The 12,834-nt window shown below is 35.9% G+C and overlaps 1 protein-coding gene across 1 annotated transcript; it reads left to right on the top strand.

The window, feature by feature from the left end:
• The first annotated feature begins 6,637 nt into the window (after nucleotides 1-6,637).
• Nucleotides 6,638-10,446, top strand: LOC110817097 (alpha-galactosidase 1). Its single transcript, XM_022045497.2, has 15 exons — nucleotides 6,638-6,909; nucleotides 7,553-7,611; nucleotides 7,914-7,970; nucleotides 8,074-8,108; nucleotides 8,290-8,393; nucleotides 8,517-8,592; nucleotides 8,701-8,759; nucleotides 8,871-8,936; nucleotides 9,018-9,101; nucleotides 9,190-9,254; nucleotides 9,339-9,421; nucleotides 9,512-9,602; nucleotides 9,711-9,760; nucleotides 9,857-9,997; nucleotides 10,127-10,446. The coding sequence occupies exons 1-15, from the start codon at nucleotides 6,740-6,742 to the stop codon at nucleotides 10,217-10,219; spliced, it is 1,233 nt and encodes a 410-aa protein (XP_021901189.1). The 5' UTR covers nucleotides 6,638-6,739; the 3' UTR covers nucleotides 10,220-10,446.
• Nucleotides 10,447-12,834: the final 2,388 nt, after the last annotated feature.

Below are 12,834 nucleotides of genomic sequence, written 5' to 3' on the forward strand. Positions count from 1 at the left end.
TGGAATGGCTCAGGTGATACTTAGGGGTCGCTTGGTTCATGAAATTCATGGTGGATTATTAGAAATTATAATCTATTATGTTTTGAATAAACATAATGACCCCATGTTAACACAGAGCTAAAGTCATTCTTAAACTATAAATTAATATATATATATATATATATTTTTTCTCAAAAGGACAACAAAATTTCATCAAAAAGGGAAAGCAAATTGAATATTGAATTAATTAAAAAAAATTTATTGAAATGGGAAAGATAATTTAAAAAACTTCGATTGGATAAGTTTGATTGTCGTGTGGCTTTATAGAAAATGAGATAATTTTAAACTATATATATAATTATTTTATTAATTAAAGTGAGTTCTATTTTTACAGAATATAAAAAGTATATTTTAATTTTTTTAAAATAATAAATTTGAGTGTAAATAAAACGAATTTCTATGGCCTCTAATTTATATATAATTTATTTTAAATAAGTTCCCTGACATGGCACGCACCCCGCCTCATCTCACGTCAAGTTTACTTATTTTTAATCTAATTTAAATCAACCTATATATATATATATATATATATTTTTTTTTTTTTTTTCTAACATCTTACTAGAAATGGGCAAATGACAGAAAAATTATAGAATATTGTAATAAACAAAGAAGATGACAAAATTGTGACGTAAAAAATCAATATCATTTGAAAAAAAATGACAAAATTAATATTTTTTAAATTATTGTGATAATGAAACTTCTGATTAAAATATAGTGTAATATGATATGTTGTGTTTAAATATTAAACTGATATATTTTAATTTGATCACACTCAACTATATTCCATCTAATTTAAACTCTACTTTTTTTTTTTGGTATAGAGAGAAGCAAAAAATAAAAAAAAAATTAAAAGAACGTCATGCACATCTAGGATCAGAAAACACTTATGATATCGTCAATGAAAAGTTATTGGAGATCATTCAACATCTGAACATGAAAATGGATGCTCATCGGTAGAGAGAAGCCGTCATTTGCCAAACAATCAGCACATCTATTTTCTTTGCGATAAACATATTAGATCTTGACCTGCCACTCCTGCAATAGTAAGTGTTTGATCTCACGAACGAGGGCGGCATGCACATCAGTATCGTAATTCTCCTTAGTAAGCAACTGCACCGCCAAAGCGCTATCCATTTTCATGATAATACTACATAACCCAATTTGCTAAGTGAGTTGAAGGCCATCAAGGACACCCCAAAATTCAGTCTAAAGCACAAAACGTTTGTCAATCTTCCTGCTGAAGCTTCTCAGGCAAGCACCATCCCTATCCTTAATAAGTCTGCCATAACAAGCGAGGTTGGTAGCTGCACGATAAATACCATTAGTATTCACTTTCCACCAACCTCTAGGAGGTTTTTGCCAAGCGACAAGTTCTTCTGACTTGTGCATCATACCTTAAAAAAAGAAAAAATTCATATTATTAGGCATAAAAGTATAATCAGTCATGAGGGACACATATTTAGCAAGCTCATCGATACTACTCTCACTCTTTTGGAAAACAAACTTATTCCTATGGTTTCATAGGCTCCAGCAAGTAAGACCATAAGTCACTCTCTAATCCTAAAACGTCTTGCACCAGAGCCAATTATTTTTTAGGTTCAACCTGAACTACTCGTTAACAGTACTACAGAAGAAAGTTGAATGGGCTTTAGTGGGTATAATCTTCAACCACAGCAATTTAGCCACGTTGCAATTACGGATAACATGATCCACATCCTCAATAGGGTTTTTACACCTATTGCACCTTGCAGTAGAGGACATGTGACGTCGGTATCTCTCCCAATTTGTCAAGATCTTTCCCTTAGTAGCCAACCAGAGGAACATATGCACTCGTTGAGCACCTGGCCAACACTAAATGTCTCTCCAATTCCTATCCTCCAGGTGCCAATGTTCACTCTCCAGGAGGGCATAAGTCGAGCTAACTGAGAAATACCTAGAGCTCGTCTTACCCCAAAAGCAAGAGTCAGGGATAATGTCATCTCTAAGGGCCGATATCACAGTCATTTGGAGCAGTGTGTCCATTGGCAACACCCGATGCAGGGCCTCTTAGTTCCATTGGTCGAACGACACTACATAATCCCTGACACATCTATGGAGATCGTGCTCAGCAATAGGTGTGAAAGGCAAAAGCTTAAGTGGCCCCAGGTCCCTTAACCAGTAGTCTTCCCAAAACCTAATATTTTTCTCCGATCCAATTGACCATTTGATGCCCATATGAAGGTCTATCCAAAGATGGTTAAGGTTGTGCCAAAGATGGGATATTGATCCTATCAACTTGTAACTCTGCAATAAGCTAGACCATCTGTATTTGTGGGTGAGGACCTGGACCTATAGTAGATCAAGCTTCGCAACCATAGAAAAACTCAATTTCATCAGGAAAGCTTAGTTTTGCTTATGGACAGACCGAAATCTGCTCCCCCTAACGTCATAAGGCATATACATGTCAGTCCAATTAACAAGGCTGATTTTTCGGTTGTCATTCCCCTTATCCCAAATAAACTTCTTGACCACTACTTCAATCTGGTCGCATAGGGATTTAGGCAAAGTCATAGTTTGCATAATATAAGTAGGGATAATCATGAGGACGAACTTGACCAAAGTTAAACGCCCTGCAAAGGAAAGAAGGTGAGGGTTCTAGCCAGATAGTTTTTGGTTAATCTTCTTAATGATGTAATGATAAGTATTTTTGGTAACTCTTTCATGTAGTAAGGGAACTCCCAAATACTTACCAAGATTATTAGAGACTTGAAACCCAAACATCGTCCTAAAACAGCTAGTCTCACCCGTGGTAACATTACGAGAAAATAAGGGGTCAAAACGCAATTTAAAAAAGTTATACTACGTCAGCAGCCACATCAACAGCCACGTCAGCAGCCCCGGCCAACCAGGACACGCCACGTGGCAAGGAAACGCTGACACGAGACGGGCCATTTGGGCAATCCGCGTGCGCGCGATCGGACGGCCCAGATCCGTTCTCGCGTGCACGGACGGCCCAGATCAAACATGCTCACAGACGGCCCAGATTTACGCGTACGAACGACCCAGATTCAATCAGGCACGGACGACCCAAATTTAATCCCAATTAAATCGCGATCGGACGATCCAGATTTAATCTTGACGGACGGTTGAGATTAAAAGGCAAAGGGTATAAATAACCCCACCCACATCTGACAACAAAACCCTAGCCGCCAGTGCCTCGCCGGAGAAGAAGAACCAGACGCTGGAGGAGCCGGCCACCGCCACCCACCGCAGCACTGGAGAAGTTTCCGACTGCCAATCGAGGTAAATTTTCTCTCCCTTGCTCGTTTTTCGATGCTGAATCCGCCTATGGCCAAACCGGAGCCAAACCACCGGCCAAACGGCTGAAAAATTCCGTCGAAGTCCGGCGCCGCCGCCGCCGCGACTTCCCTCTATTTTTGCCTCCGATGAGGCCCTTCCCGGTCTCCATTCAATGCAAATTTTATACCACTGTGATCACCGTTCTTTTCTCTACATGTTGATGGAAACCAAACATCAAAACGCGACTCACGCCGGAGGAGCCGCCGCACCTGAGAGCATCGCTGCCGGTAAGTCTCGGTTTTTTGTGATTTTTTTGTCCACCGAGGGCCCTAGGGTTGTTTTATCGCAGGGACCGATGCAAGTTTGGCCGAATTCGGTCGAAAACGGCCAACCCGAGACGGATCACCGCCGCAGGTGGCAATGCCGTCGCCGGAGCATGGCGGAGCCGCCGTGCCGGAATTCTGATATTGGCCGAAAGGGGCCCTAGGTCTGATTTGGGATTTTTTGGGACACGTGCAAGTACTGGTAGTGCGTTTTAGTTTTCTAAAAAAAATCAGGGAAATTAGGGACAGCCTACGGCGCACTGTAGAGTCGATTTCAGACCCCGAAACAAGTAAGGACCCCTCACCCTATTTCCTATCACGGTATTAAAGCTAAATAAATAATTAAACTGTACTGTGTGACTTTATGGATGTATAATTGATTAAGGTTGCTAATGGAGCCCGAGTCTGATACATTGTTGGTCAGTTGTTGTTTGATCTAATTTTCAGTATTAAATGCAACATGATGTTTGATGTATTTATTTTATGGTCTCATATGCATGAATTATAGTTTCTTTTATTATGGTTGGTATTATGGTGAACCCGATACTGTGTTGTCTTGTTTGGTGTCAATTACTGGTTTACATATTTGTGTATGATTGGATGATTGAGACCAAGGAAAATGGCAAAAAGGTTATGTAAATTGATGAGTGGATAATGTGGACAGCCTGACTAGATATCCTGGGAGATGGTGTACGGACCGAGTCCGTAGAGAACCCTACCGGGAACGTGGCCTCTCATACCGGACGGGGTATGGAGACCTTATGCGTTTTGGCACTCATACCGGATTGGGTATAGGGACGACCCGTTTCACCCTCATACCAGACGGGGTATAGAGGTTTATGGTTTTGGCGCCCATACCGGACGGGGTATAGGGACGGCCCTGGAATCAGGTTATTAATGTTAATGATTCACGTGTAGCGGGGACCCTCTATGGATCTCCATGGATACTAGTAGACTGGTAAAAGAGGAAAATATGTTATTTAATGATTGAAATGCAAAGGCATGGTAAGTGTTATATTATAAAGTCTATATGATTTCATGATGATGATAATGTTATTGCTTTCATACGTTATTTTTATAGATCTCACCGAGGTAACTGGACAGTAAAGGTTTTTATGTTAATAAACGAGTTTGTTATAAATTATGCTCCATTGGTCATTTTTGTTTTCTACCCACATTTACTTCCTTGGCGATGAGATAGTGTGATGTCTTTACTGGGCTGGTGTAGCTCATTCCTTATTTAACTATTTCAGATCAGGAAGACGTTGTTCCCGAGCCCGTTCCGCAGGAAGACGGCGAAAGGGACGCCTAAAGACTTCATAGTTATATTTATAGTTCTTATTTCGAGTATCTCTTTTAGTTAGTTTGTTCCTTCATGTTTTGAGTATGTTTTGGTTATTGTGTAAGGAATGTTAATTAAAATTTTTATTACGCTTCCGCATTTGAAATTTTTAATACATACATTTCATTTAAATTTCCGGAGCCGTTACATCAAGTGATTTTCCCAAAAAGTACCAGGTCATCTGCAAAGAAGATGTGTGAGAGGGCATGACCCTTCTTACCAAGACGGATCGACTTCCACGTACCATTTCTTACCCAAGTGTTGATGCAATAGGATAGTCGTTCCATGCATAACACAAGTATGTAAGGTGAAAGCGGGTCCCCTTGTCGAATGCCTCCAATAAGCCAGAACACTTGGGTGAGACAGTTGTTCCACAACAATTGCATGGAATAAGAGGAGATACACGACATAATGATTCTGATAAGGTTAGGAGGGAGACCAACATTAAGCAGAGTGTCCTCCACATATTCCCAACGGATGCGATCATAAGTTTTTTCTAAGTTCATCTTAATGAGTCATCCTTATTACTAATTATGGGTTATCTCATAGTTTAGTTTCACAAATGTTTTTTATTATAATTCGATTTTTATATTTAGAAAAAAAAATTAAAATACATACAAAAATAATAATTTTTTTATACTTCAATTATATAAAAAGCATGTAGGGATTTCACAAAATTATATTTGAATTTAAATCACCCTACTTGTATTAAATTAAAGAAATTAAATATGAAATGGAAGCGTATCTAAATCCATAACGGAAGAAATCTGCACGTTATGTGTTAGATTTTCTAAATCAACACATGATTCTTTGGAGTTCTCATGCATTATTTATTTCTGGTGACGAGATAAGAGAAAAAAAAAATCATACATATAATTTGAGAACTACAACTGTCTATTTATATACTTAAGTTTTTATTAATTCTAATTTAACACATCATAAAATTATAAATAATATTTTAATCTTTACACATAAAAAAATTTATATTTTATTTGATGCATTAAAATTTAATATCTATTTAATCTTAATATATCACTTTTAAACATATTCAATTAAATTAATAATCTCTTATGCACAATAAAGCTCATATTAATCCCAAGTGATTGATTAAAATCCAACAAAACATATTTTTATTTAGTTTTAACAAAAATTACTGGGAAGCATTTCTTTTTTTTAATCTTTATTGTTATTGTTTAGATGATTTAAATAAAATAAATTTACTACTTATTTAGTATTAAAACTTTTAAATTCTAATATAAGGTATTAATTATAATGCAATAAATAGTAACAATTAAATAATAATCGGATTAAAGCAATGAAATATGTCAATATAATTAAATTGCAATTGCATTAACATCTTTGAGAAATTAAAAACTATTTAGTTATATATTTATTTAATAAAAATAAAAGTGAAAAAGAAATAAAAGTAAAAAGAAAATAGTGGAAAAGACAATGGTGCATGTATCATGTTTCAAAATCAACGTCACTGACACTGGTATTGATTGATATTCCAAGCATCAGTGATCCTCTCTTTATGATTGAGATTTTGGAAGGATATAGTGAAACAAAGTTGCCATCTTTGATTAACAATTTAACTGGTACACACCCTATTTTAATACTGTATATATATATTCAAATCTCCCCTCCCCTCCCCCCCCCCCCCCCCCCCCCCCCCCACCCCCTTCTCTTATCCGTTTCTGCTCTTACTGCAACTTACCCATTTCACATAATCACTTTGTTATACCTACGGAACCAAATGGAGAATGATGGGGGTTTCTTTGTTTCAATGGCGACGCTAATTAAGATCATGTTATTGACTTCATTGGCGGGAGGTGTTGCCTCATCAAGACCGGTGAAAGTAACGGAGACTGAGCACTACAGGAGAACCCTGCTCGCCAATGGCCTTGGCTTGACTCCTCCCATGGGGTATTTCTATTTGCACATCTTGTATGGATGATGGATATTTATCATCTTTCTTTTCGTTATTGGTTTGAAAAATAGGCTTTTAACTTACCTATTGGTCAACAGTATTGACTGGTAAATATGTAATGCTCACATCAGTTCAGTGTCTACTTGATTAGAATCAGTACTATGCTGTTCTCTTTCATAAGACTTATCCAATCATGGCTGTCCGTTTTGGCTTAGGTGAATGATATCTCTGTCATATATTGTTGTTAAAGTGGTAAGAGAGTGAGATTTGCTTTATACCTCATGTGGGTCTATTTGCAATTCCACAGTAATGTCTTCTATTACAAAAATAAAGAATGAGAAAGAAAAGATGTTCTTCCATGAAGATCTTGGGCGCGAAAGGAAAAGAAGAAAAGAAAAGTTAGTTTCCAGAATTTTCCATAGAGTACGCAAGATGATAAATATGAAGTTGGATTTATACAGTAACGTTTTGAGTTCAAAAATGTGGAGTATTTTCATTAATTTGCCAAATGAATTATGTTTATCCCTGAGAAGTGGGTTCTGCAGTTTTCCTCTTGTTTATTATTATTTTTACTGTTCCTTTTTCTGAAAAAGAGAACTTCATTTGATATCTTTAGCTAAGTCCATTTATTGGTTGTAGATGGAATAGTTGGAACCATTTCTACTGCAACATTGATGAGAAAACCATCAAAAAAGCTGGTGAGTTTAATCCATATATCCATCTACTTTGATCATTTCTAGTTATACTGCATTAAGAATTTAAATGTATGTTTACACATAGTACCTAAATATGAGATATATATATATCAAAATCAAATATATATATATATATATATAGCTTTAAGACCTGTTGCAGCAACTGGAGTTGGATGGTGGTTGAGTAGCCTTTTTCCACTGTATAACAGTGTGTTTTAATTTAAGTCCTACACTTTTTATTTCAAAAAAAAAAAGTGCGTTTTAATAAGTAATCATCAATTAATCTTGTCTACTTGGTTTGACAGCGGATGCTCTCATTGCCACCGGTCTTTCTAAGCTCGGATATACCTATGTTAATATAGGTAAGCTGCTGTGAGACTCTGCACTCTCTCTTTTGTTTCACCTTTCATATTCTTAGCTGCTAAACAAACTGTTAGAAGCTAACGGAAAAATATCTTGGTTTAGATGATTGCTGGGCTGAATTAACTCGTGATGAAAAGGTATTTTTCTTTCTTTTTTTTTTGTTCAGTTTGTTTCTTTTCGAATGCAATTGATGTAAAATGTCAAGGACAAACGTCTATGGCTGTAGAGATTTTTAGTAATGATTCAATATGATAGTACTTGGAGAAGGCAGGAAATCCTGAGGTGACCCGAAGTTTGGAACTGGAATCTTAATTTCAGGGTAATTTGGTACCTAGGAAATCAACATTTCCATCTGGCATTAAAGCTCTGGCAGACTATGTTCATAGCAAGGGTCTTAAGCTTGGAATATATTCAGATGCAGGGTAATGTACCTCCAGTGCCTATCAGATTATCCCATGCTAATTAATTAATATTCCTCCTTGTAATCAGTGTAATGACTGCATTTATGGGCTGATATAATGCTTTCGGCTTGATGATTCTTGTAGGTATTTTACATGCAGCAAAACCATGCCCGGTTCCCTTGGGCATGAAGAACAAGACGCTAAAACATTTGCTTCATGGGTATGATTTTTGGTGATCATTTTGTAATGGAACCTAATACCATATATATAATTATATAGAAAATGTAGGATATGGTACCACCTACCTAATGGTGAAATTTGTTTGCAGGGCATTGATTACTTGAAGTATGACAACTGTTACAATGATGGCTCAAAGCCTACTGTAAGGTAATTTAATCATTTTTATTGAATTTTCTCAATAAATTTCTTCTTTTTCTTATCTGCATTTAAGAATCCACGTTTAGCTATCACAATGATTCATCATTATCCTTCATTTAGATACCCTGTCATGACTCGTGCTCTAATGAAGTGTGGCCGCCCAATCTACTTCTCCCTATGTGAATGGTAATCCTCTTAAACTTCATATATGTAGTAATCAATTGTTTTCCTTTTCTTGTTTGATATATATTTGTTTTTCAACACCAGGGGAGACTTGCATCCTGCTTTATGGGGTGCTCCTGTCGGAAATAGTTGGAGAACAACTAATGATATAGCTGATACATGGGAAAGGTAAAATTTTAAAGCGTGGAGAGTGTATATCTGATTATTTCAGTCTTTGATAGGAAATTAATAACTACGTTTATTTGCCTTGTGGCAGTATGGTTTCTAGAGCAGACTTGAACGAGTTTTACGCTGATTATGCAAGGCCTGGTGGTTGGAATGGTACAGTTTTTAATCTCATAAACAAGAAAATGATTCTTAGCAAGCAGTTGGTTTGATGTATATACCTTCTTTCTTCTTGAATAGACCCTGACATGCTTGAGGTTGGAAATGGAGGGATGACAGAGGACGAATACATGGTCCATTTCAGTATATGGGCCATTTCCAAGGTAATTTAGGAAAATTGTCTGATTGAGATCCAATTTATATGAACACATGTTTTGGAGAATGTCTTCAGTTACCTATAAATGTTATTGCAGGCACCTCTTCTACTCGGTTGTGATTTGAGAAATGTGACAAAAGACACACTAGATATCATTGCCAACAAGGAGGTCATTGCTGTTAACCAAGGTGAATGATCTACCTTTCCTGCTAAGATTTTCCTTTTTCTCCTTGAACTAATCGCTGATCAATTGCCACCTTATTATGGACTTCATTTTGGTAATTAATGTATAACAGATCCACAGGGTGTACAAGCTCATAAGGTTAGAAGTGAAGGTGACCTTGAGGTAAAATTATGAACAGTATTCTTGATACAGTAGTGTGTTATGTCTCCTTGATAGTTATTAAGCATACATCATTTATTTCTTTTTCCCTCAAAACAGATTTGGACAGGTCCACTTTCAGGTTATAGAGTAGCATTACTCCTTGTCAACCGAGGTCCCTTACGCAGAGCCATAACAGCTAACTGGGATGACCTGGCAATCCCCCCAAACACTTATGTTGAAGCAAGAGATCTCTGGGAGGTATTGTTATTTACAAAAATCTCCTATTTCTCATTTTACTTCTCAGCTCAGCTCAGCTTTTCTTGCCTTGTTGTCTACTAGAGTTCCTGATATTTTGTTTCATCTATCTTACGGTTTTGTCTCATGCAGCACAAGACATTGACAACACCGTTTGTTGGAAACCTGACAGCTACAGTGAACTCTCACGGATGCAAGATGTATATCTTGAAGCCTATTTCATAAGATCCATAGCACACAACATTGTACTGAAATATTATGAAGTAGGAAGAGAATAACAACCACGGCCATTGTTTTCACTGCACTATTTACGAAGAGCAAAATGTCTGATTCTCAGTTTATGGCCTTTTCAGTGTAGAAGCATAATCATAAATGGTCTCTACAATTATTTCAGAGTTGATCATATTATAAAGCTTAAGTTAATATAAAAAAAGGCTTCCCTTATTACTCCAGACTTTTTCTTTGTAATTGTTGGCGACAAGGGAGGATGGTTTTGAATTGGGCCTCCGAAGTAAAAATCCCTCATAGCCATACCATTACAAATTGAAATTGTGAGTCAAGTTGAGTCTTGGAAGTTCATAAAAGAAAAAAGAAGTTTTAATTTATTTAAGTTTATGTTTTATATCCTTTGGTTCTTAAGTTGTAGGAAGCTTGTTTAATCTTGCTTTTGCTATGTTTAAGGTTGTTTAACAGAGTAACAAGGTATCTATGCTACTTGTAATATGATTTTAGTTGTCTTGGACAGCTAGTTATGTTTGTTTTTGGAGATGATTATGCAGCAGAAAAATCTGGTTTTTTTGCCTCAATTTTCTTTCTCAGTCTTCTTTGGTTTTTCTCGAGTTTTTTTCCCTTGCATTTTCAACAAGTGGCATAAGAGCTTCAAGCTCTTAGAGAAACTGAGAAAGAGAATGTTTTTGCTACAAAACTTATAAAAATCATAGCTTGATGAGCATGACTTCAGACACTTTAGGAAGTGTTTCTCCATCCATCTTTAATGGAGAAAACTGTCAGTTTTGGGCTGTTAGAATGAAAACTCTTTGTAAGGGGATGGATCTATTGGAAGCTGTTGAAGTTGGAGAAGATTCTCCTCTCTTAAGAGCAAACTCAACAGTCACTCAAATGAAACATCATGCGGAGGAAATAACAAAGAAATTCAAGGCAATTTCCTTCATCCATTCAGCTGCATTTGAAATTAAGAGAATCATGTCTTGTGAGAGCAGAAAGGAACCTCTGGATAGAACTAAAGAAGAATTCCAAGGGAGTGAAAAGATAAGGCAAATGCAGGTGCTGAATTTGAGAAGAGAATTTGAAATGTTGAAAACAAATAATGCTGAAACAACCAAGGGAGTTTACTGAAAAAGTAATGAAGATTGTGAATCAAATAAAGATGATTGGAGAAGAACTTACAAACAAAAGAGTTATTGAGAAAGTTTTAGTGAGTCTGCCAGAAAGATTTAAAGCAAAAATCTCTTCCATAGAAGACTGAAACGACTTCTCTACAATGTCCTTGGTAAAGCTTACCAATACCTTGCAAGCTACCGTATAAAAGGAGGTCCTTAAGGTTAAATGATGCTGCTAAAGGAACATTTTTGGCAAAACAGAAGGGAAAACAACATAAAAAGTAAAGGGAATAAAAGCTTTGATAAGAAAGAAAAACAAGAGAACAAGGAAACAAAGAAATGGAAAAGGAGGAAAATTTCCCCATGTCCCAACTGCAAAAAAACAAAGTACTTGGAGAAGTATTGCCGGTATAGACTTGAAACTAAACACAGGTTAAAGTAAAAGTTTTGACATGTGAAAAAAGTACATAAAACAAAGAAAATACAAGGTGAGTCAAAGGTCCAAGTCTAAGAATAAAACTCTTTTACTAGGAATGCCCTCTATTGCATGTTTATGGACCTGAAAGTCTGAAAAGGGTACATTTATATTCACAATAGGTGCACACTCTTATAATAGCTATAATTCAACAAGTAATGGGCTTTTGCCTATTACTCAACAAGTTTATGTTGGACATAGAAAAAATATTTATTTAACATAATGATAATTTTTAGTTTATTGTTTATTATGTGTGTTTATTTTCTATTTAAAAATTATTTAATCAGTTTATATGATCTTATATTGGTGGATATATTAAAGATTAAGAATAAAATTTAAAAATAGAATCAATATAATGATATGCACATGGAAAAGATGAGTTTGTAAGGATCTTCTATATGTTTGAGAAGAAAATATAAAACTTTATATAGCTTACATATATGTGTCCCATGCATGACATTAGCTTTTTTGCCTTACATCCATTTTAGGGCTTTTTTGTGTGGAAATGCACGGCAATATATATATATATATACTAAGGCATGTAAAGATCCCAAGCGCTCTCATAAGATGAAAAACACATGTCTACCAAGAACTCAATCAAGGATGTTAATAGAAAGGTTTCGGCTCATGATAAGTTTATAATCCTTAAAGTGCAAGAGTTAGACCTTAGGAAATATGAGGGATAATTCCATATAGATGGATATGCAAGAAGATATTCTCCAAAATGAGACAGGAAAGAATACTTGGACAGCATTTGGGAATAGATTTTCAAGGGTGAGGGAGAAACAAAATATATTTCTTGAAGTGAAAGATATCATCAACTACGGCAATATGGAAAGAGAAATGGTCAAAAGCCAAGGTAAATTAAGACGAAAAAATTTTAATATCTAAAAAAAATAAAGAGAAAACGAGCAAAGAAAGAGATCTCTTAATTTCATTACAAAAGCATCGTAAAACTATTTTAGAGGTTTTGTCCAATCTCAATGTTAGTACCGAAACTATAACCAAAGAAATGATGGGGTTCT

The sequence above is a fragment of the Carica papaya genome, chromosome 6, assembly GCF_054855325.1.
Source record: "Carica papaya isolate Zhongbai chromosome 6, ASM5485532v1, whole genome shotgun sequence".
Lineage (NCBI taxonomy): Eukaryota > Viridiplantae > Streptophyta > Magnoliopsida > Brassicales > Caricaceae > Carica > Carica papaya.

Bases quoted from the DNA above. Each gene is read 5' to 3' on its own strand.
- LOC110817097 (XM_022045497.2), top strand. From the start codon at position 6,740: ATGGAGAATGATGGGGGTTTCTTTGTTTCAATGGCGACGCTAATTAAG. The intron at 8,109-8,289 runs GTATTTTTCTTT...TCTTAATTTCAG, and splicing joins AATTAACTCGTGATGAAAAG to GGTAATTTGGTACCTAGGAA. The intron at 8,593-8,700 runs GTATGATTTTTG...ATTTGTTTGCAG, and splicing joins CTAAAACATTTGCTTCATGG to GGCATTGATTACTTGAAGTA.